Source organism: Cricetulus griseus, chromosome 8 (assembly GCF_003668045.3).
Source record: "Cricetulus griseus strain 17A/GY chromosome 8, alternate assembly CriGri-PICRH-1.0, whole genome shotgun sequence".
NCBI lineage: Eukaryota > Metazoa > Chordata > Mammalia > Rodentia > Cricetidae > Cricetulus > Cricetulus griseus.
This window is the reverse complement of record NC_048601.1, coordinates 63,114,261-63,135,295: the sequence shown is the minus strand read 5'-3', so window position 1 is coordinate 63,135,295 and position 21,035 is coordinate 63,114,261. Positions and strand designations below refer to the sequence as shown.

Here is a 21,035-nt window from a genome sequence, read left to right as displayed (position 1 = left end):
CCTTTGGAAGAGCAGGCAGTGCTCTTAACTACTGAGCCATCTCTCCAGCCCTCAGTTTGGGTTTTCTTTAGTGATTCTGTTACTACTTACATTATTTTATTCCACTGTTTGTAATTTCTTTGTATTAAGTCTTTTCTTCTTTTTTAAATTTAAATTAGAAACAAGCTTGTTTTACATGTCAATCCCAGTTCCCTCTCCCTCCCCTCCTCCCCTGCCCCCCACTGACCCCCTAGCCCATCTCCTTTCTGCTTTCCAGGGAGGTGAGACCTTCTATGAGGGATCTTCAAAAATCTGTCATAACCTTTGGAGCAGGGCCTAGGCCCTCCCCCATGTGTCTAGGCTGAGAGAGTATCCCTCTATGTGGAGTGGGCTCCCAAAGTCCATTCATATACAAGGGATAAATGCTGATTCACCACCAGAGGCCCCATAGATTGCCCAGGCCTCCTAACTGACCCACACATTCAGGGGGTCTGGATCGGTCCTATGCTGATTTCCCTGCTGTCAGTCTAGGGTCCGTGAGCAACTGCTTGTTCAGGTCAGCTGTTTCTGTGGGTTTCTCCAGCCTGGTCTTGACCCCTTTGCTCATCACTCCTCCCTCTCTGCAACTGGATTCCAGGAGTTTGGGTCAGTGTATATCTGTGGGTGTCTGCTTCTGCTTCCATCAGCTACTGGATGAAGGTTCTAGGTCGGCATATAAGGTGGTCATCAATCTCATTATCGGAGAAGGGCATTTAAGGTAGTCTCTCCACTATTGCTTAGATTCTTAGTTGGGGGTCATCCTTATAGATCTCTGGACATTTCTCTAGTGTCAGATTTCTCTTTAAACCTATAATGGCACCTCTATTATGGTCTTCCTTTTCTTGCTCTCCTCTATTCTTCCCCTGACTCAACTTCCTGCTCCCTCATGTCCTCCTCACCCCTCCTCCTCTCCACTTCTCTTTCTCCTAACTCCCTCTACCCTTCCCTCGTACTCCCAGGAGATCCTGTCCCTTTCCCCTTCTCTGGAGGACCATGTATGTCTCTCTTACGGTCCTCCTTGTTTCCTAGCTTCTCGGGTGGTGTGGATTGTAGGCTGGTAATCCTTTGTTCTATGTCTAAAATCCATATATGAGTGAGAACATACCATGTTTGTCTTTTTGTGACTGGGTTACCTCACTCAGGATGGTTTCTTCTAGTTCCATCCATTTGCCTTCGAATTTCAAGATTCCATTGTTTTTTGTTTGTTTGTTTGTTTGTTTGCTGAGTAGTATTCCATTGTGTAAATGTAGCACATTTTCTCTATCCATTCTTCAGTTGAGGGGCATCTAGGTTGCTTCCAGATTCTGGCTATTACAAATAATGCTGCTATGAACATGGTTGAACAGATGTCCTTGTTGTATGAATCTTTTGGGTTCATGCCTAAGAGTGGAATTGCTGGGTCTTGTGGGTTCCTTCACCATCTTCTATACCTCTTTTCTTAGGTTTGGCCTTTTCTCAGTGTCCCATATTTCCTGGATATTTTGTGTTAGGGATTTGTTGGACTTAAGATTTTCTTTAGTCAATGAATGTATTTCTCCCAGTGTGAAGGAACCCACTTCAAAGGTGCAGAAAACATAGAAGAAGACTTTTCCAACCTAATGTAAGACATGCCAATGAAAGTACAAGAAGCTTACAGAACACCAAATAGAGTGGACCACAAAAGAAAGTCCCCTCGCCACATAATAATCAAAACACCAAATATGCAAAATAAAGAAAGAATATTAAGAGCAGCAAAGGAAAAAGGCCAAGTAACATAGAAAGGCAAACCTATCAGAATTACACCAGACTTCTCCATGGAAACTCTGAAAACCAGAAGGTCCTGGATAGATGTCCTACAAACACTAAGGGAACATGGATACCAACCCAGATTACTGTACCCAGCAAAGCTTTCAATCAATATAGATAGAGAAAACAAGATATTCCATGACAAAACCAGATTTAAACAATACATATCCACTAATCCAGCCCTACAGAAAGTTCTGGAAGGAAAACTCCAACCCAAGGAAGTTAACTAAACCCACAAAAACATAGGCAATAGATAATCCCACTTTGCCAACAGCCAAAAGGAGTGGAAAAAGGAGTGGAAATCTGCACACAATACTACCATTACCACCAACAAATCCAAAACAAACAAGAATTAACAATCAATGGTCATTAATATCCCTCAATATTAATGGTTTTAACTCACCTACAAAAAGACACAGGCTACCACCCCCCCACACACACTTCATTACATTCCAGTAAAGAGGCAGTCATGATTCAAACTCAAGCTTTCAAAAGCATCTTCCCATCCCTGTTTCGTTGTGCAGCATTTCATGTTACTTAATAAGCGTTGACATCTCTGTCATTCATTGTTGGCTGAAATGAAGATGCAGTTTACCTCATCTAAGTTAGCCATTTTATAGATAAGGAGACTGAGGCATTGAAAGAATTACTTCAAAGTTACAGAGTCAGCATCCTTCCTGCCCTATCCAGTAAAGCACACAAAAGAGAGGTCAGGAAACTAAGACATCCAGATTATAGAAAGAAAATGAGTCAGACCAATAAAATCTAGACGAACAGGTCTGTAAGGCGTAAGTACTCCCAGTGGTTGCGTACCAGACACCAGACACCAGACACCATCCTCACTAGAAGTCTAGAGGAGAGCAGCATTTTTGCTTGCTAGCCAGATTAGAACCACTCTAGCCTGAAGAGTCCTGAAGGCTATGCTGTGAGAACTTGGCTGCTGTGGAGGGGCTAACTTCTGTGAATGCAGAAGAAAGCGGGAGATTGGCATAGAAGAAACATGTTAGTTTTTGCACTGCTTACTGATCCTAGAGAGTCACGATGCAAACAAACATCATCTACCCGGCAAATGTCAATTTGTCCCAGACCATAGAGTGGATACAAAGAGCAGAGAGCATTCAAGTTGTCAATATATAACACTATACCTCGTGCTTTCATTCACTTCCCGAGCTGGTCTTGGTGATTTCCAGAAATGAACATGATGAAAATTGATTTTGTGAAATATTGAAGAGGAATATTTCCCATAATTCAGTATTTCTTAACAGCACATTTTGTCAGTTTGCCCTTTCCTTTTTAGCTGTGAGCTATAACAAAGCCAGACACTTGCTCCAAGATCTGTGAAAACCTTGCTGATTCATTTTCAAAATCATGATCATGGTCCTTCTTATCCTTATCTCAAAGTATATTTTGCATAAAAATATTTTTAAGGAAGTAAAAAAATATTTCTCAAATCTGGGAGAGGAAATTTAAGTTTTTATTTTTTATTTGTGTGTGTGTGTGTGTGTGTGTGTGTGTGTGTGTGTGTGTGTGTGTTGGTTTTTCTTACTTCTATCTGGTTTCCAGATTCTAAGAAATAATCAATATGTTCTTTTATGTCCTAGTTTGATTTCTTTTGTTGCATTAAAGATCATGATCAAAAGCAGCTTGGGAAGAAGAGAGTCTATTTCCTCTTGAAACTCTCTGTCACAGTTCATTGTCAGGGATGTCAGGGTAAGAACTCAAGGCAGAAACCTGAGGCAGGAACTGAAGCAGAGTGCTAATTCCTGGCTTGTTCCCCTTGGCTTGTTCAGTCTGTTTTCTTAGACACCCCAGAACCACCTGCCTAGAGGCAGTCCCTCCCTCAGTGAGCTATGCTTGACCACACCAACCATTAGCTAAGAAAATGCCCTACAGACTTGCCTACAGGCAACTGGATAGAGGCATTTTCTCAGTCTCTTCCCAGATCAATCTAGCTTGTGTCAAGTTGACAAAAAATGGCACATTTAATTTCCATTTTAAAATGTTGTGTATGTGTGTGCTCACATGTATGAGGGTATGTATACCTCATGGCATGTGTAGATTCAGGGGACAACCTTGGGTATCAGTCTTCACCTTCTAACTTGTATAAGGTGGTATGTCTTGTGGTTTGCCGTGGAATACACCAGGCTAATTGTCCCATGAACTTTCTAGGCATCCTCCCATCTCTATCTCCCCATCTCTCAATAAAAGTGCCAGGAGCAAAGACACATGACGGCACCAAACTTTTGTAGGTTGTGGGCACCCAAACTCGTGTCCTAAAGCTTGACAAGTACCTTACTCATTGAACCTTCTCTCCAGTGCAAAGTAGTTATTTAAAAAGAATAAAATTTTGTGGTTTTTGTTGTTGTAGTTGTTGTTACTGGACAACAAAAGCAGTTTATAAGATAGTGAAATGGAGTTAGGGATGAAGGTCTGTTGGTAGAATGCACAAAACCCTGGTTTGGCCCTTAGTACCATATGACATCTGTTATGGTGGCATACACCTGTAATCTTAGAAGTGCCAGCACCAGGGACGTAGAGATAGGAGACCAGGAGTTCAAGCTCATCTCTGGGTACATTATGAGTTTGAGTCCATCCTGGAATATATGAGACCTTTTCTTGACGATAAGATAGTAAAGTAGTATATATAATGAAATCTCTTTGTAAAAATGCACATGGGGTTATCTGCATGGGAATAACTAGGGAAATTCACCCCAAAGTTCTTCTTCCCAACCCCCATCCCAAGCCTTGGGATTTCAAAGGATTTTTATTTTTGTTTTCTTATTTGAACTTCTAGTTTTCTTAACATTAATGTGTATTTTAATCAAATGACAAAAACTCCCTACCTCCTTATTAGTTAGCTGCCTTGTTGCTGCAGCAAAGTATTGACTGAAGTGATGCATGAAATGGTGTGTTTGGGCTCAAAAATAAAGCTACAGCCATATAGTAGCAAAGTCAGCAGCAGGAGTGTGAAGCAGCTGTCACCTTGCAGCCACAGCCCAGAGGCTTCTCCTCCTTATCCAGCCTGGGGTACCCCTCCTGGAATGGTGCCTGCTTCCATTTAAGGTGATTCTTCCCATATCATACAACCTAATCCAGATACCCTCTTACAGACATGCATAGAGGCTTGTCTCCAATGACTCTAGATCCTGTCAACAGAGATTCAATATTAATAACCATACACCGTTCCTTTTATTTAACCTGGTACAGGGATCAAATATAGGGTCTTATGCATACCCATGCTTTCCGACTAAGCTACTGAGTGACACCCTAGCTCTTCTTTATCTTTTAGTTAATGTTTATTTACAGGCCCCAGAGAATCAGGTTTAGCGTGGAGGGGGGCCAGAGCAAAGTCCAGAATAACTGTAAAGATTCTCTATAGTGAACAGCAGGTGGTCCCAGGAGTCTATTCAACACTGCAATGGCTTTCCTTAGTGTGTGTATGTTTGTTCTTACGGTAAAAATGCAAAAATTGTAGAAAAAAAAACCAATTGGTAGTTGCTCTGGAGACTGAATTCTCTCTTCAGGATTTGTTACTTGCCCTCATCACTGTGACAAAATGCCTGCCGCCACCACCACCACCACCACCAAAAAAGCTTTTACTTTGCTGATGGTTTCAGAGGATTCCCTCTGGGCTTGCTCTGCCTCGTGTCCCTAGGAAGAACACCACTGTAGTAGAAACATGGAATGGAGGTTCTTCACCTCATAAAGGGTAAGGAAGTCAAGGAAGGGGTTGGGGACCAACCACAACTTTCAATGACTCACCTTCAGGATCTACTTCTCCCAAGGAAACCACATATCCTACAGTTTGCAGAAACTCCCCAAATACCGTCAAGTGATCAACACATGAGCTCCTGGGGAACATTTCATAGTCAAACCATAATCCTTTTTTTTTTTAAAGTTTCATTTTATTTATTTTTATGCCTGTCCTCAACCATGTAAGTTTAGTGCATGCAGAGGCCAGAATAGGGAATCAGATCCCCTGGAATGGGAGTTGTTGTCAGCTGCTGGGAATTGAACCCAGGACCTCCTCAAGAGTAGCAAGTATTCTTAATTACCAGACCATCTCTTCAGCCCCCAAAGTACTTCTTGCTTCTAAAGATCCTTTGAGAATTCTGTGCTCAGGCTTAACACAATCATGAACTGGGTGAGAAGACCCACACAACCGGAACATAAAAGCCTCTGACGGTCTAAGTACTATACCTCTCCACTCAAGCTGGAGGCTTCCTTTCACCCAACGCATTACTATCCTCTAACAAACACTTGAGAGCACTTTTTCTGTTTAACTCAAAAAGAAGAGAAAGAAGTCAGGTTTGATCTGGGATCTACCAATGTGGTTACATAAATGTCTTAGGGCTTTTATTGTGATAAAACAGCACAACCAAAAGCAACTGGAGGAGATGGGAGGGTTTATTTCAACTTATAACACTCCATGGCTGAGGGAAGTCAGGGCATGAACTCAAGGCAGGGACCGAAGCAGAGGCCATGGAAGGATGTTGCTGACTGGCTTGCTCAGCCTGTTTTCTTAGACATGGCAGGACCATCTGCCTAGAGGTGGCACTGTGAGCTTGTCTTTCCTACATCAATCATTAATCAAGAAAATGTCCATTAGGCTTGCTTACAGCAATCTGATGGAGACATTTTTCTCAGTTGAAGTTCCTCTTCATAGACAACTTTGTCAAGGTGGCAATAAATTAGCCTGGCCAGTACACATGGTGTAGTCAACTAGAAACTGAACTAGAAATACGGTGCAATATGCATGTAGGTGTTGGATGAAGTCCTCGTGGTTTTACTGTGGTTAAAGTCTCAATCAGCCCTACTAGAACTTCCAAAAGGGAGGAAACTGTTCATTCTATACTGCTTAGTACAGTAGCCATTAGTCACAGCTTACTGACGATCTGAAATGTGGTTAGTACAGTTAAAGAACTACATTTTTGATTACATCACTTTTAAGTATGGACCAGTACTTTGTTTATCTGTGCAGGCTCAGGTGTTACCAACAAATAAAATTTGTACTGTCTCAGGGATGGGGTGGCATGAAGAGCTGTGCTCAGCTCACAATGAGTATGAGAGTACTGGGTAATATGATGGGACTACGACAGGTTACACCCAGCATCACTGCGGCTCACTGGATTTGAAGCTGCAGATAATGAAGAGTCATTGTTTATTTTTGATTGGTGGCTAATAATAGCGCTTACCTGTGCCAGGAATTATGTTGAAGGCCTAACATGGATTACACCGTTTAGCTATTCTACCAATAGGAGGGGAAAGAGGAAAAAAAAAATAATAGATTTGTCAAGGCGATCCTTGGTTTGATGCACAAGTGCAGATCTGTCTGTGCAGTGTGGCAGTAAGAGGGAAACAGCTCCAAGGTCCCAGGGAAGGTTGCCCACACTTCCGGGCATTCCAGCCCCAAAGGAGGAAGGAAGAACCAAAGTACAGCGGCCAGGAAGATCTAGGATCATGCCCAGTTGCCCTCCAGCTTGTCTTAGAAAGGAAGAGGGTGTTTTGTTCCTTTGGGTGTCTGAGACTTACACAATATGGATGTTAGCTAGAAAAGCCTTGGGGGAGAATGGTAAGGTTGCTGGAGCTAAACGGTTTTTATCTTCGTGAAGCAGGAATCAGGGCCATCTACTAAGAAAGAGGGATAAATGGTGTGATAAGGGTTAGAAAGGAGCCCTGGATACCAGGCACCAATCATCACAGGCCATCAGACATTAACCCATTAAGTCCAACCACCCAGGGAAGTTGTCGTTGGGTTTTTTTTGTTTTGTTTTGTTTTTTTTTTTTTTTTTTTTTTTTTTGGTTTTTCGAGACAGGGTTTCTCTGTGTAGCTTTGGAGCCTATCCTGGAACTTGCTCTGTAGACCAGGCTGCCCTCGAACTCACAGAGATCCGTCTGTCTCTGCCTCCCGAGTGCTGGGATTAAAGGCATGCATCACCAACGCCTGGCTGTCGTTTGTTTGTTTTTTTCCACTTGCTTCCACATGATGGAAACGGAAATAGTTTTCAAAAAGGTTACCACCTTAATTAAAGGAAAACAAAGACTGTCCACTATGTTTCAGGCAGTGTTCTAGAAAACAGACCACAACAAAGGGGGTTGCCCTTCACAGCTTTACTTAAGTGGTGCAAGAAAACAAATGAAACGCCAAATGATGTGAAAAAAAAGCAAAAAACAAAAACGGTGCCATAAGAGATATGGTGGACTGATGGAGAAAATGTGAGGAGACAGAGGTGAAGTGGAGATGAGTAGACAGGCAAGCTGGGAACTTCGGGACCTGGAAGGAGGACTGTCTGAGGCCCAGCCATGGGCAAGTGCGGAAGGTGTGAGGCAAGGATTTGGCGAAAGGGTAGTGGGGTAGAAGCCTGGTGAGCAAAGAGGCACCAGCCAAGGCCGGAAGCCCGTGGTGAACCAGGGCAAAGCCTGCGTCAAGGTAAGGGCAAGGAGCAAGGGCCAGGTTGCCCAGCTCGCCGACGCGTGTTCGTGACCGCTGCCAATACGCCCGGCGTGTGGACGAGGAGACAGGAAAGGCCACTCGCAGGCCGGGGGACTGCGGGGAACGAGGGCTAGACGAGGCCGGGCGCTGGCCATCCCTGGAAGAGCCACCACCTTCTTCCACCGGGTGAGCGACCCCACCCGCGCCCTCCGCCCCCAGGCGGCCTGACTGACTGCCTTTCGTCCCGGGAGGCGGGCCTCAATGCCGGAACTTTGGTCAAGATGCCATGCGGAGATAACACGAATTGCGACGAGGACGAAGTCCCGTGGAAAGCAGCCCTGCGGATTTCTGTCTGGCTTCCCCTCGCGGCATCCCGGTAGGAGAAGATCCTCTCTGTGCCCTCCCTGCCACCCCCCTCCAACAGCGACCGCATTGGTTTGGCCCCTCCTCCCGGATTGGCTAAAGCTTTACGCCGCGGCCGGGGATTGGAGGACGTTCGTCTCCCTCCTAGCCCCCGCGTCCATTGGTCCGTCTTCCGCTTCTGGGCGGAGTAGCCGGGGACGGTTTCCACCCTCTTGTTTACCGGCCGCGTAGTTGACGCGATCGCTAAAGTTCCCTGTTGAGCCGCGCCGGCCAATCGCGCCGCTCGCTCCTCCCTCGCCGCGCTCCCTCGCCGCCTCCCGCGTGGTACGGCCCACGCCTTCCGAACGCCGGCGCGTCCCTCCGCCCGCGCCGGCCCGCTGCTTCCCCCACACACCCCGCACCGAGCCCGCGCTTGGTACGGCCCGCGCCACCTCCTCCTCCGCTCGTGAGGGAGGCTCGACCCCCTCCCGGGCCGCGGCTCTTGGTGCCGCCCGGGAGAACCAGGTCATCATCGGCCGGTTCCCGTGAAAACAAAACAATCGGCGGCGCCGCCGGGGGGCAGCCGAACGCGGCGAGCCGGGGGGCCCGGGGCGGGACGCGGCACCGGGTGGGGGCGGGCGAGAGAGCGCGAGCGGCGGGGCCGGGGCGCCATGGGGCGGGCGGGCACGGGCTGCGCGGGGCTACCCCGGCGCCGCGGCTAGCGCGCCCGCCTCGCCTTAGCCTCCCGTGCCGCCCGCCGCCTTGGGGGACGAGGAACAGGACGCGGCCTCGGTGGGGCCCGGACCGAATCGCTGCGGGGAGCCGAGCGCCGCGGTCTCCGGCATGGATCAGTGCGTGACGGTGGAGCGCGAGCTGGAGAAGGTGTTGCACAAGTTCTCGGGCTACGGGCAGCTGTGCGAGCGCGGCCTGGAGGAGCTCATCGACTACACCGGCGGCCTCAAGCACGAGATCCTGCAGAGCCACGGTGAGGGCGACCGCTCGGGGGTCGGGGCCCGTCGCTGCGTCTGCTGGTTCCCCAGGCCGCGGCGACTTTCCCTCCTCTCACGGACCCACCCGGAAACGCGGTGGCCTCGGGGAGCAGTCCGCTGCACACGGCGCGGGGCGCGGGTCTTGGGTGGTCGTGCGGGCCGCAGGTGTGCGAGTGATGAAGAAGGTCTGCTTCGGGGCTCTGTCCAATTCCTCCGTCTCGGAGACTTTTTTTCCCCCTGGTGGTTCTGGGGTTAGAGAGTTGAATGATTTTAGCTGTGGGTTTTCACATCAGCCGCTCCTGCAACTTCAGAGCTGGGCTGTTGTGAGCAGGCAGCTTTTCTGAACTCTAGATTCCTAGGAAGCTGGCCGAATCAAACCGTTCAGCTGTAGCTTCTCTTGAGACCGATGGGAGCACTTGTCGGGTTGTTACTTACTTGCCTTAACCTGGTCCGGTTTGTACTTGTTAATCCTTTCACAAAACGGGTTTTCCGTAGAAAGTGCTTTGCCTGGATTGTTTCATTAATTGGCCTACGTCTTGGAGGGCAGATGCTAGGGCTAACTTGAGGAAGGGTTTTGTGTTTTAAAAATAACATTGAAGGTCTGGTATTTGGGACCTACAGTGCCATCTCTTTTGAGAGGTAAAAGACTTGTAAGGGATTCATTCAAGAGGCCGAGCCCTGGTCGGTTGGTGGGCTGAACAGAAATTTAAGGGATGCTTGGTAGCCCGGGAGAAAAGCAGATGTACCACGGGAGGTGAAGGCAATGTTAGCCTTGCCCCTCTCTCTCCTCTTCCCTCCTCTCCTCCCCTCCCCTCTCCTCTTCACCTTCCTTTCCCAGACAGTTCAGTTGAGGGTGACTGTCCCTCCCTGGTAAAGGAGTCTGACAACTTCTGACACAGCTGTCACTTTGGAACTCTGGGAAAGAGCTAAGCTGGAGCCATTGGTTGAAATATTGATATGGGGGGACGACGACTATTTTAACTGTAATAGGGGTTTCTACATAAACATATGGCAAACGGATGTTGATGGCTGCATGTGGAAAGACATATGTTTTGGTTGTGATAATATAGTTGATACAAACAGAATAAGGGAGGGTGTGAGGGAATCTGGAAACGACTGGTGAATTTTGATTTGTCAGATAGAGTTAAGGGTTTGCTGAAGATACAGCAAAGATCTTGGGATATCCTAGAGACTAAAACTTGTCTTCTTTCCTGTGTGGTGTTTTGAGATAGTCTCACGGTGTGGCCCAGGCCAGCTTTGAACTCATGGTCCTCCTGTCTTTATCTTTCTAGTGTTTTCGATTACTGGTATGCTTGCTACCTGTGTTCTCTGATACTTCTAAGACAGCAGTGGAGATCATAGGCTCTGGGATGAAGGATCTTAGGCTGTAAACACAACCAAGGTAGAGCAGAAGTGAAAGGGGGAGAGAGGCAGGAAAAGAGAGGCCTGTCTGTCATTTGACCATTTCATGGTCAAGCCAGATGATTGGAGCTAAGAAAAATACAGTGCATACTGAAGTGGAAGGCAATGCAAGGTGGTTCAGATTCAGTGCTTGAAGACACCACATCCCCTTCCCCAGAGGACATCTTTGTCTTCTCACCAAAAAGGAAGAAGCCAATAGGGAAAAAGTGAATATAGGGCTTCTACTTGGAGAGGTGAAGGGATGTTCCCTTTTTGGGACCAGACCAGAGATTGGGGGGTTAGACAGGGAGGATCTGAGAGAGAAGATGGGAATGTAGGGTTCATAACAAGAATGAATAAGTAGAAGAAAGATGTGAATGTGAGGTTTGTTTTAGCAAAGTTAGAGCCAGTCCCAGATGGATAAAATGATTGTAAAGATTGCCAAGGCAGGGATTTTAGGTGTCTCTGCTCAGTAGGGGAACTTTTCACAACTATGGTGTGAGGGTTAGTAGCCACAGTATGCCATGCTGTTAAACACATAGTTGTGTTTGTTCTCTTCATTTTTCAGCCCCCCCCACCCCCATTTAAACCTTCCTGCAAACCAAATGCCTGCTGTCCTCTGTGGCAGCTCTTGTAGTTTAATTGAATAAGATTAAGTGATGAAAAGTAGTTTTTAAAAAAGGTGTTCTTTTGGGTAAAGATAAATATGCTTTGGTATCTGGTTGTGGTCTCTTTGAAGAAGCTAATTTCTAAATTAAAATTTCATGCAGGTGATGGGCGGTGGATATTACATTGAGTCTTAATTATTCCCCTTTCAAAGGTATGCCTGCTCTGCCTTAAGGCTTGGAATGTAGACTGCTTACTGTGATCTGAGAGAGGGGCTGCAATTGGGCTCTTCTGTCAGGGTTCTCTGGACCTTGTGCTCAGAGCTAGAGAGGTAATATTTTTGAATGAGTGAAGCAGAACTTTGGGGGACTGTACACACTAGCCCGCCAGACCAGGTAAATGACAGATCATTGTACATAGTGGTAGGTAACTTCCCCTTTCAGAAGCACTTGTACCAGTAGCGGGGATTAGACCAATTTTAAAAAGCCATAATTTTGTAGGTTTGATCTGAGTCTGTAGTGGGGTGTCTGAGGTAAGAGGGATCACAGACAACTGTAATAAATGACCATAGTTCTAAAGTTTGTGTTGGAAACTGGTTGCACTTAGATATAGTTAGTAAGCTCTTACTGTGCTCCAGGTTGTAAACACCTAAATTGTTTTGTATGAAATCTCGCTATTAGCTATCTCTTTAAAATGTAGGTTTCTTAATGCATATTCTTCAGGAGAATGAGGGTGGTGTGGGATAGTCACTCACATCTGGTGGGTTGTGTTTTTTTTTTTTTTTTTTTTTTTTTTTTTTGTGTGTGTGTGTGTGTGTGTGTGTGTGTGTAGTGTCCAGCTTCTGCTAGAGGAATAATGGAGTATAAGACTCAGAGAAGGAAATTCAGGCCTTGAATTTGGGTGGTTGTAGGGCAGCTAGGAGGATAAAGGGACAGTAGAGGTTAGGGCGAGCTTAGAGAAGTCTGGTTGAACGTGGCCATTACTTTTCATGGAGCCTGACTCAAGAGGCTTCTCTTTGTTGCCTTGGATAGGGCCTGGAGGCAGGAGGATAGGCCTCACTGGGGTACCTGAAGTGAAAGGGATACACAGAGTTTCATTCATGGCAAATGGAAAACAGGGAGCACTATGTTGGTCTGGGACAGTAAGACCACTTTTTAACCTGCTTTGTCAGAAGTTCAAGAATTGTATTGAGCTCTTCTGCTTAGCCTGAATTATTTTGATTGAAGTTAAAGTTCATGAACTCCCCCAACTTAAAGGAGAGGAGCACACACCTGTCCTTTAGCTGTGTCCCCCTTTTAGTAGGAGTTTTCTCAGAAGGGAAAAATTGGGTCCAGTATAAGATCATTGTGGTTGATGCTGGCTAGGGATCTTTTCCAATATGCCCTTGGTCTAACGTGGGCAATGGCTTACTCATACATGTATGTGTCCCTTGGTCTAACTTGGAAGATGGCTTACTTATACATGTATGTGTCCCTTGATCTGATGTGGGCGATGGCTTACTCATACATGTATGTGCACTTGTCTTCACATTGGCTTGTAGATACATATGTGGTTTTATCCTCAGTTCCAGACACTGGTACTTGTGAGGTTAGGATATTAGGATATTAGGTATAATAAAGCAAAGCACAGCAAGGTAAAGATGGCTGATCTGAGCTCAAAGGACAGAAACATGGCCAGCATTTCTGCTTTTGTGATCTGGCTTGTGATAATTATTACCCCCCCCCCACCCTTAGCATTTTCCTAATGGAAAATATATTAAATATTTTTTTTGTTAGCATTTTGTGGTAGAATGAAGAACAAAAGAAGCGGACACAATTTTGGTAACAGTTTGACAAAATGCTTAAAATGTAGTTGGGGAATTATAATTGTAACAGTTAAGGGTGTGCTGTATTATTTTTTGGTTATTTTTAGACTATTACTAAAAGAAATTTGGCTGTACTAGGAATCAAATCCAGGACCTTATGAATGCTAGGCAAGCTCTTGACCACTGAGCTGTGTATGTATACCCAAAGGAGTTTTTTTTCTCTTTTTACATTTTTATTTATTTTGAGTAGATAATACATACAGATAGTTTGAATCCAAACAATAAATAGGCTTTCTGGGAACAAGCAACCCTATTATTCTTGTTCCAGGATCTCCTAGTTGCCTAACTGACAGATGATGAAGATGCCAGTTTTCAGAAACATTTAAAAAAAAAGAATTTGGCCGGGAGGTGGCAGCACATGCCTTTAATCCCAACACTCAGGAGGCAGAGGCAAGTGGATCTCTGTGAGTTCGAGACCAGCCTGGTCTACAAGAGCTAATTCCAGGACAGCCTCCAAAGCCACAGAGAAACCCTGTCTTGAAAAAACAAAAACAACAACAACAAAAGTACAGTAGGGTAATGTGTTACTTTTTAAAATGGAATTGGCTGTGTAGTTACACTTAATAAGATTAGGTTTTGTGAGTTGCTTAAAGAAGGTATTGTGTGTTGAGGGATGAACACACAAAAGTATCTTAAGCAACTTTTTTTATTTGGGGTGTGTGTGTGTGTGTGTGTGTGTGTGTGTGTGTGTGTGTGTATGCATGCACTTGTATGGCAGAGTGTCACAGAACACAGGTGGCAGTCAGAGGACAACTTGCAGGATTTGGTTCTCTATTTGCATCATGTAGGTCTCAGGAATCAAACTCAGGTCATCAGGCTTGGCAGCAAGCCTTTATCTGAGTTCTTTTGCTGTCCCATAAAGTAGCATCTTGAAACACATTTTTTGTGTGTAATCGGTAAAACTTAAACTATGATTCTGTGATCTTACTGTTGAGTCAGAAAATAGCTGAACATTTGGCTACTAGTGTCAAAGCTTTTTCTTGTTTTATTAAGTTTGGGAGTGGTCAGATGCAATGATAATTAGGCAGGTGAATATGAAAAAATATGAATGTGACATTTTAAGCTCACATTTAGACCATCCAGGTATCATTAGGGCCTGATAGACTCATTCAGCCTTACTTTTTAGTTAGCTCAGATTAGGTCGCATAACCAGCCTCCATTTGTTGAAATTGTGTTAAATATAAGCAAGATACTCTTGAGAGAAGAATGATTTTTGAGCTTTGAGTTGAATACAGTGTTGTCTAAACTTCATCTAGAGTAGAAAGTAATGTGTGAATGGGTCATAAATAAAAGTTTGGGTGGATGACTGTACCATTGTTAAACACGGTAAAAGCAGAATAGATGGGTTGCCAAGCTACTCAGGCTATTTTAAACAGGAAAATAAAAGGTCAGTGTGTTTCCAGTTGGTCTTAGAAGCATTTAACTTTTGCTAGCCATTCCTGTCCAGACTCATGTAGGAGATAATTCTTTGTTATTTGAAACATTATTCATTTAGATTTGTGTGTTACCCAGTATTCTTTAGGTTTCAGATGGCATCATAGTTTTAATGAAAGTGGAATCTTTTGACATGACTAAATGTGCCCAGGTTAAGTAAGACTGTCTCCTGAGACACAAAAGATTCACCAGGAAGCCTTGTCTTCCACCATTTATACTTTCGACGATTACTTGCATTTTCAGAGTTTTCCCCACATTGAGGTGAAGATGGCTGATGGAGTTCAAAAGACAGAAATATGGCCAACATTTCTGCTTTTGTGTCCTTTGTCCTTAATCAGTAACTGGAGCCGGAGTTTGGTCCTGAGCTCTGCTCATCCTATGTCAGAAGATACATAGCCACATGTGTCTCCATTCTTCAGAACAACAACTCTGGAAATGCACATTTGTCCATAACATATATTGATGAAAATGGAAGAACTCTGAACTCTGAACAATAGTGCTCTCTGAGAAGTGTTGGTGACTAAGCCAACCTTTACTACCTAGCTGTAGCCTTGTATCCTAACTATGTGTTCATATAATTCTAAATACTGAATAGATCTTAATTCATGCAAGTTTTGGGACTTGTTTGAAATGGCTTTGATGCTTAACATAAAGAAAGCCATTTCTAAGAGTATTTTATCTTTTAAGTGTCTTTAATTCAGGTCATTCCAGAAAAACTTAAAGGACAAGTTTCTATGAACTTTGTGTCTAATTAGGGAGATGAGACTGGTATGAATTTTAACAAACAGTGATGCAAGAACATCCATATAAACCATGCTGGTGAGTGGTAGAGAAAGGAGTCAGCTTTAAGACTGGGCTCTTCCTACCTGGGTAGGTTTTTAGTAACACATGGAGATTTGGGAAGCAGGAAGATGGGATGGAGAACCAGGAGAAGAAGGAAGCAAGAACACAAAGGTGCAGAAAAGGGAGGTGGTGAAGGAATGTGGGATAAAAGCATTAAAAATAAATTGGAAGCATTCTGTAAAGTCATAGACACCAGAGACAGAGAAACAGGGGAGACACTGACATTGAGTTTTGAAGTGACATTTTCATTAAGGATGGGACAGGACTGGGATGTGATTGAGGCCTGTTGCCTGTAGTGCTCAAGTTTAGTTTGATCTGGTGACATGGGCCTTTTTGGGTAGTCGTCGTAGAAATGTAAAGAGGCTTCCTAAGGAAACCTTTGGTCACTTCCTATGGTCACTTTGAGAGTGACCAGGACTTGTACAATGATGGCGTCTGGCAGAGTGGGGTAAAGGTTGGAAAAAATCAAAGGTTAATCCAAGGTTTTAAGCAGGAATGAGGTAGATAATTATGGAACCAAGGGGAAAAAAAAACAAAAAAAAAAAACAACAACAAAGTTTAGAAGAATGGGTGGAGAAACCTGAGTCTGAATTTTAAAATATGAAATCTAGATTTAAATGTTACATTGGGTTCAACCGTTCATTTTCAAGATACTTAGAGATTAAGTATCTATGTTTTTAATATAGGGTCTTTAAAAATCAGGATCATGTAGCAGACGTTTAAAAACACGTGCCTACACATCTCTTCCTTTTCTGTGTAATTCTTGTCTTATGTGCTTTGAAATCTTCCACCCCCTTCCACAACAGTCATTGGCCAGTTCTCAAATCCAAGAACACTGTTGAGTCTACCATGTTGTTGAGCTTTGAGATACAAACTTTGTTATTTCAATTTTCCTGCTTGCTTTTGATGCTCTAGAATTGTGACCCGATGTAGTAGTCCTTAATACATCCTTGGATGAGAACACCCCTCTGTGAATCCACTGCCCTGTTCTAAAAGGTCAGGGCTTGATTCCAGAATGAGTTCTTTACAGATTAGCTGATCTTGAGAATACCCCTCAGAGTTTGTTTTCAGTGTACTGCCTGTAGAAAAAAAAAAAAAAAAAAGAAGAAGTTTGTTTCCTTCCTATTATTGAACCAGCTGGAAGCGGTTGCTTTCAAGGCCCCAGCTCTCCTGGACCATCATTAGGTTACTAACATGTGAAATAGATATCCCATTGTTAATTTTAACATCATCAGGCTTAGTTTTTCAAGTTTCTGTCTTAATACTTTGCAAGGAGAGCCATGTTCACTTTGACAGGTGACTTTTTAAGAGTTAGCTCTAAGTTCTAATGTCTGTCTTCTGTCTTTTCACATCCTAAAGTTCTTAACCTATTTTAGAAACTAGTAGCATGAGGGAATGCACCTTGAACACTGCTGGCCAAAGCTTTGGCACTCAATGTTAATTGAATTGAAATGTCATTATTTTTCCTCTTGCTTTTGACATTTTTGTAGGTTTGTTTTGATTTCACTTTATTTTCAGATATTAAGCTGGGTATTGTGGGGCACAACTTTTAATCCCAGCACTTGGGTAAGTTCGAGGCCACCCTTGTCTACATAGTAAGTTCTGTGACAGCCAGAGCTATGTTGTAAGACCCTGTCTCAAAAAAAAAAAAAAAGAATAAATAAATAAATAAACAAAACTAAAAGGTTTCAAAAGAAAAAAAAAAAGACTCTTAAGAGAAAATACCATAAAAATTTCCCTCTGTCTTCTTAAGGATACCTAGTATTCTTTTGACTTGTTTGAATTTATGCTTTAAAACTTTGTTTTTGAGACAGTCTCATTCATATTCTAGGTTTGGCTGGATCTTGCTAGATAGCCTAGCAAGTTGACCTTGAATTTAGGGAACACCGTGTTTCATTACCCCACCTCCATTGTAGTGCTAGCATTACAAGTGAATGCCATCTCCATGCTTGGGATTGAACCTAAGACTCTATGTATGGTAGGCAAGTACTCTTACATCCCAGCCCCTGTGGAGTTGTTTGTTTGAGTGTTTTGTTTTAATTTTTAGGAAATGATTTTTATTGAATTCTGGAATACAAATTCACAGGGTCTGAATTTTCATTTAGGTATAGTTAGGATTATATTTCCTAAAAGGAGTTCTGTTTCTCTGCATCATAACTTGTATCCTATTGTTTTCTATTCTATTAAGAACTCTGTCCATTTTGAGAAAGTGCAAATAACTCAGAAGAGTTCACATGCAGTATGTGTAATACTTATAAATTATTTTTTGCCTCAAGCATATCATAAAAATATATAACTAGGGTCTGTGATTTCTAGGGAATCTAGCAGTTCATTTATGCCAAAATATTTTTGTCTTAGGCAGTAGATTGTAGACTTTTTGAAAACTGAATCATAATTATCTTGCGGATTAGCACCTTTTTGTGTTTTTTGCCTCACTGGTTTTATAATGTTCTTCACTATAAAGGGTCTCATTTTATGTGACTACTGGGCAGCCCGTGCTTCGTGGTATATTGGCACCTTTAAGCTTCCTTTTATAAACTTAATTAGAACTTTGTCAGCTGATGGGGCAGACCTTTCAATCTTGTGCATGCAGATGCTGCCCACTGACAGCTGGGATCCCCCCCCCACCCCAGGCAGAGTTTCTCTATGTAGCTTTGTAGACCAGGGTGGCCTACTGGAATTTACAAAGATCCGCCTGTCTCTGCCTCAGAGGTGCTGGGTTTAAAGGCGTGTGCCGCCACTGCCTGGCTTCCAGCCATGGTTTAACACTATTTTGTTAACAGCATGTGCTTGTGCAATTGTTTGTTTAGCATTACCTCCACCCCCTATGAAAGTAAGTACCAGACAAATTTGAAAGTTGGAGCACTGGGTAGGAATTTAGTTTTCAATTTTACTATCTTTGACTTGATAGAATTTAGATAAGTCAAACAGTGAATATTACCGTAGTTGGGCACATGTATTTCTTAGCTTTGTGATGAGTAAGGAGAAATACAGACCAAATAAATGGTAGGAAATGCTAAAAATGCATTGGTAGTTTATCAAAACCAGCTTGTAACTAGAAGTTTTACAATTTTTAGCTTTGTGATATACTTCATTAAGATATTTACTATGTTCTGATAGTAGGATGTACTTTTTTTGACATCCATCTCAATTTTTGTTAAATCAAAGTGCATCCTGGTCTGGTGAGAAGCTTGCCCTGCCTGCCAAGCCTGATGACTTTGACCCCTGCAACCCACATAAAGGTGGGAAAGAACTGATTCTCTAAAGTTATCCTCTGACCTCAACACAGGTGCGCGCGCGCGCGCGCGCGCACGCACACACACACACACACACACACACACACACACACTTTTTTTTTTTTTTCAGAAAAGTACATCCTAATATCACCATAGTGGAGTACATATCTTAAAGAGGTATATCACAAAGCTAAAAATTGTAAAACCCAGATTGGGAAGGGATGCTATGGAAATAGATGTTTTTCTAACATACTGTTTCTGTGAACTAGTGGACATAACTCCTGAAATGGGTAGGCGTGGAAGCCCACAGTTAGACCTGGAGTCTTAGCTAGGTGTCACAAAAAAACAGATGTCAAGTTGATGATATCTAATTTAGTTTGGTGAATGTCTGGTTTAGAGGAGATACTGCCTTAAATTTCTGTATACTATAAGTGTATATTTAAGTACCTACTTAAAAATCTGTTTTTGAAATAAAGGTGCTAGTCAGGTGTGGTAGCTCAGTTGGGAGATTGAAGTAGGAGGGTCCCTGAGTATGAGACCAGCCTGGGCTGCAGAGTGATTTTTTTCTAAAAACTACTGTGACAACAATGACAATGATAGCAAAAATAATAATACAAATATAGTTATTTTTTAAAGGTGCTGTTCTGTTACATTGAAGTAATTTTAGGGCTTTTTTGCTGTACTGGGGGATCCTGCATGGCAAGTGCCACCACTGAGCTGCATCCTATAGTTACAGAAATGATTTTTAACCATTGTATGTGATGGTTTCTTGGTTTTAACATGCTAAGTAATGCTCATGCTCATTTATTTAATCGTCATGTTAGATGTGACCTTACAATGTACTTGTCACAGTCAGTGCTGGCAGTGCTTCCTCAGTTGTGCATGCATATGGGGTCCAAGGAATTTATCACATTAAGATACAGTGGACATAGGACTTTATTCTGGGTGACAAGTGGTCAACCTGGGCTCTACTTGAGTTATGGTAAAGATAATTGTTTTACTATTTCCAATTAATTAATTTCTAATTAATTTTTTTGCACAGGAAGGTTCTAGAAGTTGGTCATGTTTTCATGGAAAGATAGAAAACAACACTTGTCTCAGTCAGTCAGGTCATTTTAGTGATTTTCAAGGCTGTGCTTACTTTTGGCTGCTTTCCACTGAATCCATTTAAAAATGCATTAGTGGATCCTCTCTGGTCAGGGCTTTCCTTCAGCTTATTCTATAATAACTTTCTGGGGCTTCCAGATAGACAGGTATTGCTTAACTGTAGGAACGTTCTCTGAGAAATGTGCTGTTAAGGAGTTTTATTGTTGTATGAACATTGTCATGTACTTACATACATCTAGATGGCATAGCCTCTTACACATCATCGTATAGGTGACCCATTGTTGTTGAAGCATCTATATGTAGTACGTTACTGTCTTCAGGTCTCTGACTCCACTGGAGCTGATTCAGTTACTGTCAGGCCAGCCACCACCAGGAACCATCCAGGCTCTGCCTCCCCAGCACTGTGGTGGTTACATGTGATGGGGTCCTCATGTGTGTGCAGTAGGCACTTTACTCACTAAGTCATCTCCCTATCGCCGTCCCCCGCCCCGCTTTTTAATTGAATTGTCATGTTTTGTTGATTTGGAACTGTGTATTTTTGTTTTATTATTACTTTGCTGTATTGAGGATTGAACGGATAACCTTACACAAGCTAGACAAATGTCCCACCACTGAGTTATATCCTGTCTTAATACATTGTATGTGTGTGTGTGAGTGAGTCTCCTTGCAAATTTAGCTTTGTTTTATTCTTGACATATTAAAAGTGTGATTTGCAAATATTTTCTCCCATTCTGTTTTTTTCAACTTCCTGAAACAGAATTTCTTGTGGCCAAGGCCAGCTTTGAAGTATTGATCTTCTTAATTCTACTTTCCAAGTGCTATGACTATAGGCACACTGGCTCAGAAACTTAATTTTAATGAAATCGAACTTATTTTCCTTTGGTTGCTTATGCTTCTTGATGTCATGTTTAAGAAACCATTGGCTAATCCAAGATCCAAAACACATTTTTTTTTTCTTACAAAATTCTGACAGTTTC

The 21,035-nt window shown here is 43.2% G+C and overlaps 1 protein-coding gene across 2 annotated transcripts in view; it reads left to right on the top strand.

The window, feature by feature from the left end:
- Positions 1-9,237: 9,237 nt before the first annotated feature.
- Positions 9,238-21,035, top strand: part of Rmnd5a (required for meiotic nuclear division 5 homolog A) — a 54,004-nt gene continuing 42,206 nt past the window's right edge. Inside the window, exon 1 of one of the 2 annotated variants that reach the window (XM_027429532.2) lies at positions 9,238-9,563. In XM_027429532.2, coding sequence (XP_027285333.1) covers positions 9,422-9,563 — 142 coding nt within the window. In that variant the 5' untranslated portion in view covers positions 9,238-9,421. The remainder of the gene's footprint in view (positions 9,564-21,035) is intronic. The other variant, XM_027429531.2, reaches the window with a different exon arrangement.